Source organism: Heloderma suspectum, chromosome 4 (assembly GCF_057233095.1).
Source record: "Heloderma suspectum isolate Gila_16-S chromosome 4, 16-S_ref, whole genome shotgun sequence".
Classification (NCBI taxonomy): domain Eukaryota; kingdom Metazoa; phylum Chordata; class Lepidosauria; order Squamata; family Helodermatidae; genus Heloderma; species Heloderma suspectum.
The window spans coordinates 205,333,093-205,348,267 of NC_139461.1; the positions used below are offsets into that span (position 1 = coordinate 205,333,093).

The window sequence follows — 15,175 nt, forward strand, 5'->3', positions numbered from 1 at the left end:
TGATAGAGCAGACACAGGAGGTAGAGACTGGAGGGATGGAGAGACTTCGCTTTTGTTCCTGGAAGTCAGAAAGAAGGAACTCTTGGCCAACTGCACAAGCAGGGTTCTACAGTCCACCCCCCACCCCAGTGCTCCTTGAAAAGAAGCTATCCAGGTGGGAGATCCTATATCCTTCTGGGGAGAATCAGAGCCAAGGGCCCCATGCCAGCTGAGCCAAGGGTGGAGATGGTGGCAGGCAGGAAGAGATGTCTTGCTAGACGAAAAGCATGCAGAGTGGGGAGAGCTCCAGGAGAAGGAGTGAATTCCCTGCAGGCTAGCCAGCAGGACCAAGCCTGAGGGGGAGGAACCGGTCCATACTTATTTCAGAGTCCAAAGGGGTTCTGTGACTTAAAACAAATTACAAAGGAGAACAAAACGGCCCCTTCAATAGCCAAGCCAGTGCTGTAACTAGGCTGCAATGAAGATTAAAAGCATTCAGCTGGAAGCATTCTAGGCACCCCTGGTTTATGGGACCCATGCGTCAAGGAGGGTTTGATGTGCCTCTCCTTAATGCCCTGCTGTCACCTGACTTACTAAATCAGTATGAACAAGCAGCATGTTTGTGCACGTACCCCTATTTGCTCCTGCTTTGCTCCTGCTTTTGTACAAGCGGGTAAACAAATCAGGCAGGGATAGCTTAGCATGTCTTCCAGTGCCAGGATTATGGTTTATTGCACCCTAACAGGCCAGCATTTGTAAACCAGTTTTAAGCCAGGCTTATGAATCCTGTCTTATTTGGGTGCAATGAACCATAATCCTGGGTTTGGATGCTAAAATATCTCTGCGTGGTTAGGTTACCCACTTGCATGAAGGGAGCAATGAATGGGCTGCTTACATCGGCATGCTGCTCCTTCACTGTGATTTAATAAGCCAGGATTCCTCAGTTAAAATCCCCACCCAGCCACGAAGCTCACTTGGGTGGCCCTGGGCAAGTTTCAGCCTAGCTTACCTATCTTTGTTGTGAGGATTAAACAGAATAACCCTATGTATCCCACCCTTGAAAGAGGGAACTGCAGTCAGTAATATGCCCATAATATGTAGGGGGAAAGCAGTAGGTACAAATGTACCATGTTATGTACAGCGGACATGGTGTAAATGGCCACTCGCTCTCCTCAGTACAGACTTCCCATGACTGAACATTCTTGATCCTCTTCTTGATACTTACATTCCATTTCTTTCACTTTTCTAAATGGCCACTGGCGTGCATCAGCGTAACATGGCAGGATCTGCCTGTGGTTGTGTGCAACCCAACACAAGAGCAAAAAGACAGCCAGCGCTAAAACCATTCCTCCCTAATCCTACCCATAACAGTGGATTCCACCCTAAAGCACTGATTTGCATATTTCCTCCCTCCCTGCAGCTCATACACACCCAGTGAAAAGGACAGAGAAATTCAGCCCTTAGATATCTGTGTATGATCGTATGTTACTTTATATCAGGAGCAGGAAACCTGTGGTTCTCCAGATGACGATGGTCCACCATCCCTGGCCATTGGCCATGCTGGCTGTGGTTGATGGAGTCCAACAACACCTGGTTCCCCACCCTTGCTTTATATGAATAACCATATAAGATGTGCAACCTCTAGCTCACGCCCTTCGTTTGGTGGAGTGTTTGTTTCTTTGTTGAATTTTTCTCTGTGTTTGCATGGGGGGGGGGTTGGTATTTTGATTCATTGTATTAATGAATGAATGAATTATATTTCTATACCGCCCAATAGAACAGCTTTCTTCGAAGTTTAAAAGCAAACTGTTGGTCAAAAAGAATAACAATGGTCCATACAGATAAACATTAAAATGAACTATGCATTTGTGCACAGCCTGCAAAAACAAAATAAAAAGAGAACTCCCTGCCTTGAAGACTGAAAGGTAGGGCAAGATCAACAAGACACACCTTTTGCAGACATGCAGGGATTCATTATTCATCAGTTTCTTAGTAAAACATGCCTCTTTGGGGAAGGAGAAGCATGCTGCTCTGGCATTCAAACTGCTGGTAGGCATGAAAGCTGCAGAGGGAATGCGACTTCAAAAATGGGGTGGGGGAGCTATTTCTGTTGCAGAGGTTGCAAAGTCAAGGGTTGGGAAGACCAAATTGACTTCTTCTAAAATATATGCTTGGATTCCACCCAGAATATGCTCATGCCTGTGTTATAATAATATAGTAATATGTTTAGAAACTTTAGCATGCTGCCCTTAGATGCATTTTACTTTCCCTGGATTAAAAGCCACAATGTTAGCAAAGTAATGCCTTTGTTAGGGCTGGCCAATAAAGTTTTTTTTTTAACTGATGGAGGGTGGGGTGGGGGGAGCTGTTTTGTTATCATGGACCAACATGGCTGTCTTTTCCTCACCCCTAGCCCCTCTACTGGATTGTACTCTTATCTGCAAATCCTGACTGATGTTTATTTAACTGTAATGAAGATACTGTTGAAATCCTGTGGGTTTTTTTTCTTTCTAAACTTTTTTTTTTTAGGTATTCACTGCCAGGACCTTTGCAGTTCATCATGAAACCTTCCACCGGTTTTGGGTGCAGCTCATCTGGAATGACTCGCTCTATTTTGTTTACACCTAGATATGACCACTCATGAAACACAAAGGAATGTTAGATATAATGGGCAATTTGTTTTATTTTTCTTCTCAATTTCAAATGTGCGATGGAACTGAACATAGGCACGGTTATATATTTATTACAGTATATAAAATGTAGCTCACAAACCTGCTCTAAGCTCGTAACCTTCCTGGAAATGTAATAAACCTTATTAAAATGTTTACAGAGATATGTGAATGTCCAGATCTTGCTCGGTTTCTAATTAATTCCTTCCTACTAAAAATGTTATTTTTGCTGCCAAGTCACTAAGGGCGCAATCCTATACTGAAGCTCTGCTGGCTGAGGGGCTTTAGAATTTGGTGGAAGCCCTGCTATGCCAGTGGAATACCAGTCACGCTGCCACCACAACAGAGACCCCAACAGAATGACTCTGCTGGCAGAGTTGTTCCGTCAGTGAAGATACACCAGTGGTAACGCTGACACAGGGCACAGATGTAGAGGCACAGGGGAGGAGCACACTTTTGCTGGACATTATGCTCCTTCAATCCCTGGCCACACCCCCACGGAAGTTGCAATTTTACCTAGGTCCAGACCTGACGCAGGAAATTTCCCTCCCATTGACTTCAATGGGAGAGGGGAGAACTGTCCTGCCCACATAAGGTGCTGAGTCACAGTACATCTCCCATGCTGTATCATGCCAATTGCAGCACATCACCAACAGTATATAAACCCCACACAGGGAGAGCACGACTTGGATGACAGGGTGCCCAGCATAGGGCTATATCTGGTCTCAGTTAGGGATGTTGGAGAAATCTGCAAGGAATTAAATGAATTCGGATTTCTATGAATCCAGCCCACAGATTCCACAGTGGGCTGGCTTTTCCTAAATTGTATGGATTCTGCAGACTTGCAGACCTTTTTTTTTTTTACTTTCTGAAATTTTAGGCAACTTTAGTTGTAAAATAAAACAAACACCAGCTGAAAATGTGCATTTTCCCCATAAGCTAAAGCATAACAATGCACATTTTCAGGGAGATCTGCTCATTTTGGCAGAGTTCTATGCATTTGAACAAGTATGCACTTGCACAAATTCAAGAAATTGGGGAAAAATCCAATTCTATCAATGAATGGACAATGAAAGGCACCTGACAATCTGCAAAATGCAGACAGAACGGATTTTACAAAATCCATACATTCGTAATCTCAGGACACACATGCTTAGAGTACACAAAGAGGAGCTTTGCTGAAGGCAAACAGGAAGAAAGAGCACTTTGTACAAGGAGTCCATCTCTAGAATACTCAGAGGGAGTTGGGCACATTGTTAACACTTCTCTGCCTAGAACCCTAACAGGTAGCTCACCTTGGAACTCCAGACACAAACACCCAGCACCAAACTCCACTCCCGCAACTGTGGGGGGGTGGCAGGGCAGAGCACCCCATGCAGGTACGCAAGGGAACGGGGAGCCCATGCTACCCATTATAGTGCCTGTGACTGTCTCACCCTCACCCCCTTTGCTATATATGAAAACTGTGACTTGCCTGAACTGTAGTGCTCCAACACTCTTCCCCCCCCGCCCCAGTTGCAGATGCTGTGCAATAAACACCCTTATCATGCCCCATGTGCCATTCCTATGTTTGCACAGTTTGCCAGGGGGTGGCAAACAGGGATCCCTTCCCTACACCCACGGGCAAACAAATCCCAGCCAGGCCATGGGGGAACAGCAGGGGAGGGAGAAATAGGTCCCAGCCTACCCACCCTTGACACCTGGGCAGGAGCCAGGAAAGAGATACCAGGGCTCTGCAAGCAGTGGCCCTCTGCTAGGCAGCCAGTCATGTGCATGTTTGGGCGGGGGGGGGGGAGGCAGCCAGCTGCTCACTAACAGGAAGGGCTTGTACCTGTCAGGCAGCTGACTGGCCAGCCAAGTACTAATGCCCCCAAACCCCAGGAGCAACCAGTTGAATAGGATGGCTGCACTAATGTGGGGGAAGCACCACCCACCGGCCTCACCTGCACAGGAAGACAATAACACACCTACTAACCTAGGGGAATGGGAGCACAGCCACCAGCCCAAAGGAGGAACCACCAAAGGGAGGGTCTAGTGGCAACACATGATGTGGGCCAGCCGAGCACGCGAGGTAGAATTTGCTGACCACTGAAGGGTCAGCAAACCTCTTCCTCTCCCAGCCAAGGATGGAGAAAGGCAGATTGTATGTGCTTCAATGGGAAGGTGCCACAGATGCACACGGGGCCAAACAGAGTAGGCTTTGGGAAGGATGCAGAGGGAGGAGCAAGCGCAGGTCTCCAGAAGTTCTTTTGATGCTGTTGCCTTGCTGTTTGCCTGTCTTCCATTTGGGGATGGTAAACTGTTTTGCCCAGGACAGGACTCAAACCAGCCACCTCCTCAGTGTGTTTGTGGCTGCATTAGGTGAGGGTGTCACAGGGTTCTCTTGGCTCTGCCCATGGCTGCTGTTGAGCTCTCCACATTTTGTGCATGTTGGGGTGGTGGTGGTGGCGGCATGACGGATGTGAGCCCAGGTCATTCTGTGCAGGTGTATGATGTGTGGATGTCATCGCTGGCGCAGTCCCTGATTGGTGAACTGTGTTTCTAGGGTCGCTGTGTCATTTCCCCAACTTTTTTTTTGCTATTTTCCACTTCTGTTTGTTCCCCCCACCTCCTGGAACAGAGTAGGATTCCATTCCGCTGGCATAGAGGCCGCATATCTCTACTCTCAGCATAATGTAAGTATAGGATTGCTATGCCCAATGGAATTGGGGATCTTATTACTGTATTAAATTATTTTATAGTACAATACTTGAAATATTTATGTAAAGCCTACTGCTTGTCCTCTGATAGGTGCTGATGTGTCATCGGGATAGAGAATAAGGACTTGGGGGGTGGGGAAGTAGCATTTAACTCCTAGGTATTATCATTTCTATAGCTGACCTAAAGAGAAACATGTAAAAGCCAGAACCTAATGTACCTTTAAGCATCTTTTTAACATTAAGAGACTTAAGTGTAATTTTTATTTTTCAGTAAGGGCATGCTGAGATTGCTTAGTTTAAGTGAAGACAATCCACTAGGTAAATTATTCAAAACCATCAGCTTCTAGCTGGAGCCTTGTAATAAAAACAGACAGCACTGGCTAATGTTGGTTCTTCCTTTGTCGTGTGTGTACGTTTCTTGAGCTTTTTGGTTTCTTCTGGGACCAAGCAGAATTTTACAACTTCATAAGACTCGTGCATATTTTCTACTAAGCAGAACTCTTTCAGAATGACTGTGATGCCACCACATCCTCTTCAGATCTTATAAAATAAGATTGTGCAATGAGGTACACTTTATTGTATTGCAGAGAGAATCCTCTGACACAGTGTTTTCTACAGAAACCATGAAGATTGGTTTTAGAAATGTAATTATGTAGTGGATTCCCCCCCCCCCCCGGAAGAATTGGTTTTCCAGGCCAGGAAATTGGTAAGCATGTGACATACAAGGCATAGGTCACAACATGGAGAAATTACAGGAGATAGTATGCAAAAAACCAATAGGAATTCTATCAAATCTTTTGCACATTTTGCTTCTGTCAGCATCGTCACATATTAATCCTAGCCATTTAAAGATGCACAGCTTATAGACTGAGAGCCAGGTCACACATAATGCTGGCCATGGCAAGTTGTCTCACAGACAGATTTAGAGTAGCTTAAAGAGCAGATGATGGCCACAATTGTGCAGAAAGTCACCCTGCCTCTTGCAGGGCCACCGCTTGCAGAGCCCCGGTATCTCTTTCCTGGCTCCTGCCCAGGTGTCAAGGGTGGGTAGGCTGGGACCTATTTCTCCCTCCCCTGCTGTTCCCTCATGGCCTGGCTGGGATTTGTTTGCCATTTAATTTCTCCATGTTGTGACCTATGCCTTGTATGTCACATGCTTACCAATTTCCTGGCCTGGAAAGCCAATTCTTCCTTGAGCGGGAGGGGGGGGGGAATCCACTACATAATTACATTTCTAAACCCAATAGGAACAAAGAACACAGATTTGTTGTATGGCGACCCAACATGTGACACCAGCCGCAAGCATGGCAAGCAGCTCTACATGCTATAGCGTAGTGATAGGCAGGGAAGAACTACCATGGGGATGCCATTTTTGGTGGCATCCCTCTATCTAGATTCTAGAGCAACCTGCGCTTCAGCTCTGTCTCTGGTGTGGAGCCAAGAAAACTGCCATACTAGTTTCCCTTGCCTTAATGACGGCATATCAGATGGCTTTGACGACTGAATACATTGACTTTCAAATTGCAAATCGTTTCCACAAACAAGTAGGAGTTTGCAGGAGCATTTCATATCTACTCCTGGCTTGCTGGCAGAATGAAAGAGAGAGGAGAGAAGATAGGTCCCAACAACTTCTAATGTGCACAAAAGCCTCCTTTCTCCCTATCAGTGGGGAGAAATAGAAAACAAGTATGGATGGATTATGGAGGAGTACTGAATCTCGATCAGCTGAAGGGCCAAATTCCATATCAGAGAAGCTCTCAGAGACCACATACCAGTGGTGGGTCTGAAGGCAAAGAATAGGCCCCAAAGCAAAAGGGGGCAGGTGCAAAAATCTGAGCGTACATTAGCTTAAGGCTCTTAAGTCTTAAGAGAAGCATTTCAACCTTTTAGAATGGGGGAAAATTTGTGCAAAAGCCAGGAAATCACCAAATGATTGGTGGTCAAAGGGATGGGGTCGGGGAAGGGGGCATAGCCATCCGGATTTGGCCCCCAGGTGAGCCAGATATGTCTCATGAGCCTGACATTCAGCACCCTTCAGACTCTCAATGTGTAAAACCAAACCCACAAACACCAAGTATTTTCCCCATTTATGATTAAAAGAAAGTATGCATTATACTTGGAGTAGATGTTAGGAAATGGCGCTGTGAAAGGGGAAGGCATGTCCTCTCAGGAACATCCACTATGCTGACTCCCAACTCTTATCTCACCTTTCCATGTAAATCCAATGACACTGTTCTAGTTCTAAATTGGTGCCTGATGTCAGTAATTGACCAGATGAAGGCAAACAAATTCAAGCTTAATCCAGACAAGTCAGAGGTACATTTCTAGTTTCCCCTTCTTGCACTATTTTTCTGCAAGGTCAGGGTGTCTCTTCTATTAGCAGGAGCTCTACCACATGTTCCCCATCCATGCTTTAGGGTTTGGACAACTGTGATTAATCCAAAATGGAAATGGAAGCTTCTGAACATGCAGGTGTGCCAGAGGAAGAGAGGCATAAACCTGAGGCTCACTATGGCTTGTCCTTGTAATGCTAAATCATGGTTTAGTGTTAAATGTGAATGCAGCCGATTTAGATGCTAGACAATCATTATGTTACTGCAATGTTCCTTCATGGTTTTTAAAAAGAAGGTCTATTTGGTACTTATGGCTTTATCTGTCAGCTCAAGCTTATTTTCTGACTTTTTACAAGAAATGCCAATTTGTTACTTGTCAAGAAAAATATTGACACTTCTCCTGTTGGAAAGATGTTATTCCTGCTTGAATTGCCACTTCACAGCTTAAGAGTTTGACTGACACCGCTTTGTTTTATGGGAAACAGAACTCATGCTGTTACAGAGGACTTGATGTATAGTGCAAAAGATATTGGATACAAAATGCAATGAGAATGAAGCATCCAAATATCATTTGTGCCTTTGGAAGACTTTCCCCAAAGTCTCTGAAAGACCTTCAAACCCACTTTAGAGTACACTGTAGATTCAACTGATGGACTTTCTCCTTTGCAGAAAGGAATTTTGTGGAATTTCATTGGAAACAAAATCTAACTGTTCCCACAAAGAGCAGGAGAAACATGGACATTTCTCATTGGTGGCAAAACTAAGTGCCCAGAACAACTAGATCTGTAAGAGGTCACATACTTTAATAGGCTATTTTTGCCACTTCAGTGGAAGCAGAATTGGTTTGGGTGAGTTGTGGATGCTTTTTGCTGGCATTTTGACTAATTACAAGGTCTTGTAAAAGCAACTTTTGTTTTGAAAAACCATCTAGAAATGTGTCTTATTCACTGTAAATTCATGGGCTTATAATACACCCTACTTCCTTCCATGCACCATTATCCAAACTCTGATTATATATATACTTCCTAGGGATTAATCTGGATTTTGTGCCTCCTACCTGGCCCTACAGCAATATAGGTCATCGGAAACCTGGTTTTTGGCTGTCTTTCTAGCCCAGCTTTCCTCAACCTGGTGCCCTCCAGATGTTTTGGATTCCAACTCCCATCTGCCCCAGCCAGCTTGGCTAATGGTTAGGGATTATGGGAGCTGTCATCCAAAATATCCGTAGAGCACCAGGTTGGGGAAGACTGATCTGGCCAGCTGGATAAAATTAGTTTTACTGCACTAATAGGGCATTACTGTCCTGACCAGCTTGAGTTCTATTTATGGAACCATACAGGTCATATGTCCATAGTCTCATATACAGAGCACTTCAGCTGCCTAAGGGCACATCCTATTGAGCAAAATCAGCTCCTGCTTAGGTTCTTCTCAGGCATAGAATATGACTGATTGGTCAGATTGGAGAGGATGGAGTGTTGACTCTGCTGTCATTGCATACATGGCTGTTTTAACCCGTGGGTCACAGAGTTCTGAGTTGCATGGGAAACTGCTTTGCATTAGTAATGTGCAAATTCCTCTTAGCTCAGAAATAAACATTTTTGTGATATCTCTTGTGAGCACTTGAACAAAACCATGTGTCTTTTTTAGTGCTCACAACAAAGGATCACAAAAACAAGTGGATTTGACTATTTAGCTCCATCTATACATGTCACTGTACTTGCTGTGATGCCAGGTAAGTTTGGAAGAAGGTAAGGTAAGAGGTTGGTGGGAAAGGGAGGCTGGACTGGGTAGCTGGCAACAGTGGTACAGGAGCTGAACCCCTATATGAGGCTAACTGAATCCAGGTCTGATGTTTGAATGGATTGGATGCATCTCATATTATGGTAAGACTTTTCAAATGGGGGGAGTTTGTATTCTGAACTCCCATGATTCAAACTTTGTCCCCATCACTAATTGCATGACCCAATTGCATGCTGCTAGCGTAGGGCGCAATCCTATGTGTGTTTAGACAGAAAAAAAGTCCTATAACTTTTTGTAGGACTCCCAGCATTCCCCAACCAGCCATGCTGGCTGGGGAATGCTGGGAGTTGTAGGACTTTTTTCTGTCTAAACATGTGTAGGATTGCACCTTTAATGCACAGAAATAAGAAGACATCCCTGAAGCCATTGTGAGATTGACCAGGAGAGTTTTTAAATTTATAGTGCCCAAGTGGCTACCAATGTTTCTGCCCATCTGAGATCTCAGTCCAACCCGCCAATGACCCTAACAGCGGGAGTCATGGAACTTTCTTCATTTAGCCTGGGAGTCAGACTGGAGCACAACCACAGTACCACACTGGATGTCAGCAAGCAAGACAAGGCTTCTTAATTAGGTAATCTGTCTCCCTACAGTTTTGTGCTAAACCATTAAGATGAAACTATAGGATGACCTGCTGCAGGTGCAATATGTGGGAGGGAGGAAATAATGTAATATGTTGACAATTATTTTAAAATATCAAATTATGTAATGTTTTGTTTTCAATATTGAATAATTAACATGTTTTCAAGGTGGTAGATGGCAAGCCAGATATCAGCTGGCTTGGAGGCTTAGTGAGGGCAACAGGCCAGGCAGAGAGTCACAGTTGTGTCTTCATGTTAGACCAGTGCTGGCAGCTGAGCACAGTAAAGCATATTCAGTTTTTGAATATGGCTAATGATGATTAGAGACATGCACAAGACAGCAGCAAACAGCAGGTTATGGAGTTTTGTGCATGTGGAGGCATTACGTATAGCTTTAAGCTGGACCAATCCATCTGAGCCATGATATAACTTTGGATTTCAGCAGCAGCACCCTTTAAAGTCCACATCTTGCCTCGATGCTACTTCCCTTACATGTATGTGTACAATTGGGAGCCCTGCTCTGGGCATAAGAGTGACTAGTTGCGGCACTGTCATTTTATATGGTCTCTTCATTTATTAGATGTTTTCAAACCAGCAACATGTAGGCCAGTACAGGGCCAGGTCGTCAAGACCATGATGGGCCCTGGGGCCAGCCATCTGTCATGGGCTCCCTACTCTGCCCCCAGTACTGAACTCACACATGACATTCGTGCTTGCAGGCACACGCACAGTCAGCAACGTACAACAACAATGCAAAAACATCGTCTGGAAGCAAAAGACTAATATTTCTTCCATGATAGAGAATTCGAGTGCAAATACAAGCTTCCCCTTGCAAAGTATTTTGGAGTGGCTTGGTCTTGAATGTGTAAGGAAGACCCATTAGCTTTACAGAAGACCTGCTTTTGGTGAAGATAAAACTGCTGGAATGGGTTTGTTGATCTAGATCAACACAGTGGCCTGCATTTTCGGACTCTCCTTGGGGACGTGGCTATGGGGACCCTTATGATGAGCAACTGCCCTTCAAAAATTACCACTACAACACTGCTTTTAGCATTTACACTTTCACTTAATACCCAGCCTCTTATTTCCTTGGGCCATTTCAGCTCTTCAGCTACTTCTAGTCGCTTTGGAGGCGGGGGGGGCGGGGGGCGCGGAGGGCTGGGAAAGCTAGCCTTGGATTAGTTGCTGCTGCCAAAACATCCCTTGTGGTGTCTCTAACTGCAAGGTAAGCCACTTTGTAGGCTCCATTAACAGAATGAACCAGTGGAGGCTGATAGCTCTGATTTCAGTGGGGCTGTAAATCCATTCTGGGTTTCAGTCAGAACCAGTCAGAACTCTAAAGGAGCTATCCAAGGTGCTGAAACCTATCCCCAAAATAAGTTCACCACCTTACATAGGTCATCTAGAGTTCTGGCTGGTTCTGACTCAGAATGGAATCACGGCCCTGCCAAAATCGGAGCCAACAGCCGCCACTGGAATGAACTGGGCATCTCCCATCCATTAACAACCATTTGGCTACAGTCAGAACCCCACTTGGCTGCAGCTTTCCCACATCTGCCACATACAAGCTTTTCAAGCGTTGCCTATGTGATCAATGTTCATCTAATTTCACCAAGAGTTTGCTTGCCAAGAAGAACAAGTAGATCCGATTAGGGCTCCTTCCGATGTTACCTCACAGTAAGGAGACATAAATGGGTGCTGGTCTTATTACCTCCTTTTATAATGAGGTACAGGACTATCAATGTGAGAAACAGAATTGACAATATTATTCCACGGTCTATTAAGATAGTTTTACCAGAGCAAGATTACAAAGTCACCAATGATACTTTGCCAGTGTATTACAATTGCGTATCAGGCAGTTGTATGTTTAAAAATATTACAGTACATTTAGATGTGACATGGGTATCCTTGGGAGGTAGCAGCAAACAAGAACTCAATTATTCTTTGGGATAACATGCACATTTAAAAGGAGAGGATGAAGGATGCCTTATGCCAGAAACTAAACTGAAAAGGCAGGGAGCAGTGGGCAAAAGATAGAATGAAAGCGAACAACTAGATTATTCAACAGGAAATAAACAAATTGGAAGGCTTGGTTTTGCCTGGGCAGTTAATCTTCAGTGCCTGCTCAAGTAACTCCCTAAATGCCTCCAGACATTCAAAGCCATAAAGTAGATAAGTGAATATCTACATTGTCTTGTAACTTTGAAATTGCTTCTCAGCAAGGAGGCCTCTTTCAGGTGGAAAAAACCAACTTGTGTCTTAAAAAAAATCATGCCTCTAGCCTTTGTCATAGGAAATATCTTTATTTGAAGGGTCCCAATTCCAGCGCCTTTAGGGAGGGGCTGTGGCTCAGTGGTAGAGCACCTGCTTTGCAAGCAGAAGGTCTGAGGTTCAATCCCTGGCATCTCCAGGTAGGATTGGAAATATTCTTGCCTGAAACCCTGGAGAGCCACTGCTGCCAGTCAGTGTGGACAATACTGGGCTAAGGTCTTCTGGCAATCCCTCCATATATGGCTGCACCATAGAAACATAGGAAGCTTCCTTATCCTGAGCCAGATCATTGGTCCATCTAGCCCAGTATTGTTAACACTGACTGGCAATGGCTCTCCAGGGTTTCAGGCAAGAATACTTCCAACCCTACCTAGTAATACCATAAATCTGAGGCCACAAAGGAGGAGGCCTTGCAATAGCTACTTCCAGCTCCTGGGACAATGCTGGTTTTGGAAGGAGCCACAACTCGGACTCCTAATATGTGACCTGGGATGTGTGATATTTTGGAACTGTGTGGGAAGGAGACATGATGCAGTGGTTCCCATACCTCTGAGGTAATATTGGAAAGGGGCCCTAATTGGATTTCATTTTCTTCTTGCCAAGCCAGCCTTGGAAAACACACACACCCTCAGGTGAATCAATGCATAACATTATAACTCTAGCATACTCTGCAAGAACTGGTCTATTGCAGAAGCTGGGGCTGAGGATATGGTTAATGCCCATTTCCCCCCTATCCCCTTGGGCTTCTCTTTTGGTACTGGAATGCAAATATTGAGAATGTGCTTGAAATGTCAGCCTCACATGTAATTAACACAGTTTCTGACAGGCTCTTGCATATGATATATTTAGAGGGAGGGAGCGAGGGAGCGAGCGAGCGAGCATGAGAGAGAGAGCTTATTTCAATTATTCAGTTATGCATAAAGTAATAAAATACTGTTACAGAAAAACATACCACAACAGCCTTATGTTACACAAAGCCGCGTTGTTGCTCCTGGTAGTGAAAATGCTTGCCTTCCAATTAAATATTCAGGCAAATGCGATTTATTTCATAGTAATGTTCATCTTCTCTAAGACCCTGTAACAACAACAGGGGACAGCTCTGAATGCTATTAAAGTCAATAAACGTTGGATGGATCTTTGAGCACACAGGATACAGTGGTTGCCTGTTTCAAAAGGCCACCGGCATATTTTTCATTTTGTGTGCTACATAATGTCAACACCCGGTAGTATTAATTTAGTCAAAGATTGTGTTATCAGCATTTCTGTTATTTAAGAGTTAACTTAGAAGTTCAATTTGGCACATAAAATGTCAGCTGAAAATATACTAACACCCTTTTGTGTAGCTACTATACTTCACTACAGCGAATAAGCTACCTGGAGCACAGCGTAGTAGCTGATTTAAGACTGGGGTGCTTGTTGTGGTCCTGCAGGCACCAACGGGCCCACGGCCACCTCCCTTGGTGTCCAACAAGTTCCCTGCCTCTCCTGATTCTTTAATTATTAAAAAAAATTTTTTTTTCTTAATTTTCTTTTAACAGGGAGGCTATCATGCTGCAAAGCAAAGTGGTGATCTTCAGCACCATCTTTATTTCCAATAATGCTTCTGGGCCCCACATGGGCCTTCTTAGAAAATGAAAATGGCTGGTGGCTGGAGCTCAGTACTTCATTTTGAAGTGTGCCCAGCCACCCAGAACAAGTAAGTTGGAGGCGGCAAGGAGCATAGTGGGGGGAGCAGAGAGAGTGGTGGGAAGCATGTGTGCGTGGGGTGTATCAGCTGCTTTGTTTGTTTGTTGGTGTTGTGTGTTTTTTGCCCGTGTGTGTGTGTGTGTGTGTGTGTGGGTGTGGTATTTGCCTAGGCTCAGCCTTGACAGTGAGCTTGCATGCGCTGAGATGGCCTTCTGAAATGTTTGGATCAAAATCCCTCTTGGGCCAGTCTGATAGGTACAAACCCTCTGAAAACAAGAGCTTTCAACCTTTGCAAATAATATTGAGGCTGGAAATAGACTTTATGGCAGAGCTAGATAGGATGCCAAACAAAGCCGCCCCATGTCTCCTTTCCCTCTCTTCTCTGTAATGACTACAGTAGCCTACTCCAAACTGGCCATGCTGGCTGAGGATGGTGGGAACCGTAGTCCCAACGCACCAGGAGGGCATCAGGTTCGGGAAGGGTGCCCTAGAGATACTCAATGCCTGACATGATATCACTGTAGTGAGCTTTTCTGCTCCTGCTCCAATTCATTGGTTTCTGCATTAAGGGCTGGGGAAACATGTAGTGTGATGGCATCATATATTGCAGAAAGGATCCCTAGAAATTGCCAGGGAGAGGTGGAAGATGAGAGATGGGTCTGTTTTTAGTGGGCAGCCTGCTGTAATATCTACTTCCAGCCTGAGACACGTCAATTGGGGAGTTTGGAGCAAAACAGGAATATAACAATCCTTGAGCCTCCTTCAATAGTTCGTTGTTTGTTTACTGATAGAAAGCACCACAGCATCCCTTGTGTGGTTTCATCAAGTATTCTGCCGTGCCCCTATTCATTCTAGCCGCCATTTCGATGGAATTGCATTCTCTGAAATATGGCTTTATTAAAACAGGTTGTCCTTACTCAGTGCCTCAGGGTGTGTGTGTGTGTGTGTGTGTGTGTGTGTTTTACTCACAACTTCTCCTGAGTCTTGCAGCGCAGAAGAGGGGAGCGCCGATACAGCAGTCCTCTCCCAGATATCATTCTGTAAGTTAGTACCAGCCATTCCAGATGAGCAGAGACATGTCCAAGTTCACCTGAAAGCAGCATTTTGTTACAGGAATACCATGTCGGAAAGAGTGCTCTGCAAATGCCTTTCTCCACAT

General features: G+C 44.8%; 1 protein-coding gene across 1 annotated transcript in view; it reads left to right on the plus strand.

The window, feature by feature from the left end:
- Positions 1-2,825, plus strand: part of TTLL7 (tubulin tyrosine ligase like 7) — a 93,933-nt gene extending 91,108 nt beyond the window's left edge. The window contains exon 21 of the mRNA XM_084848228.1: positions 2,509-2,825. Within this exon, the coding sequence (XP_084704354.1) occupies positions 2,509-2,623 (115 nt within the window). The 3' untranslated portion in view covers positions 2,624-2,825. The remainder of the gene's footprint in view (positions 1-2,508) is intronic.
- Positions 2,826-15,175: the final 12,350 nt, after the last annotated feature.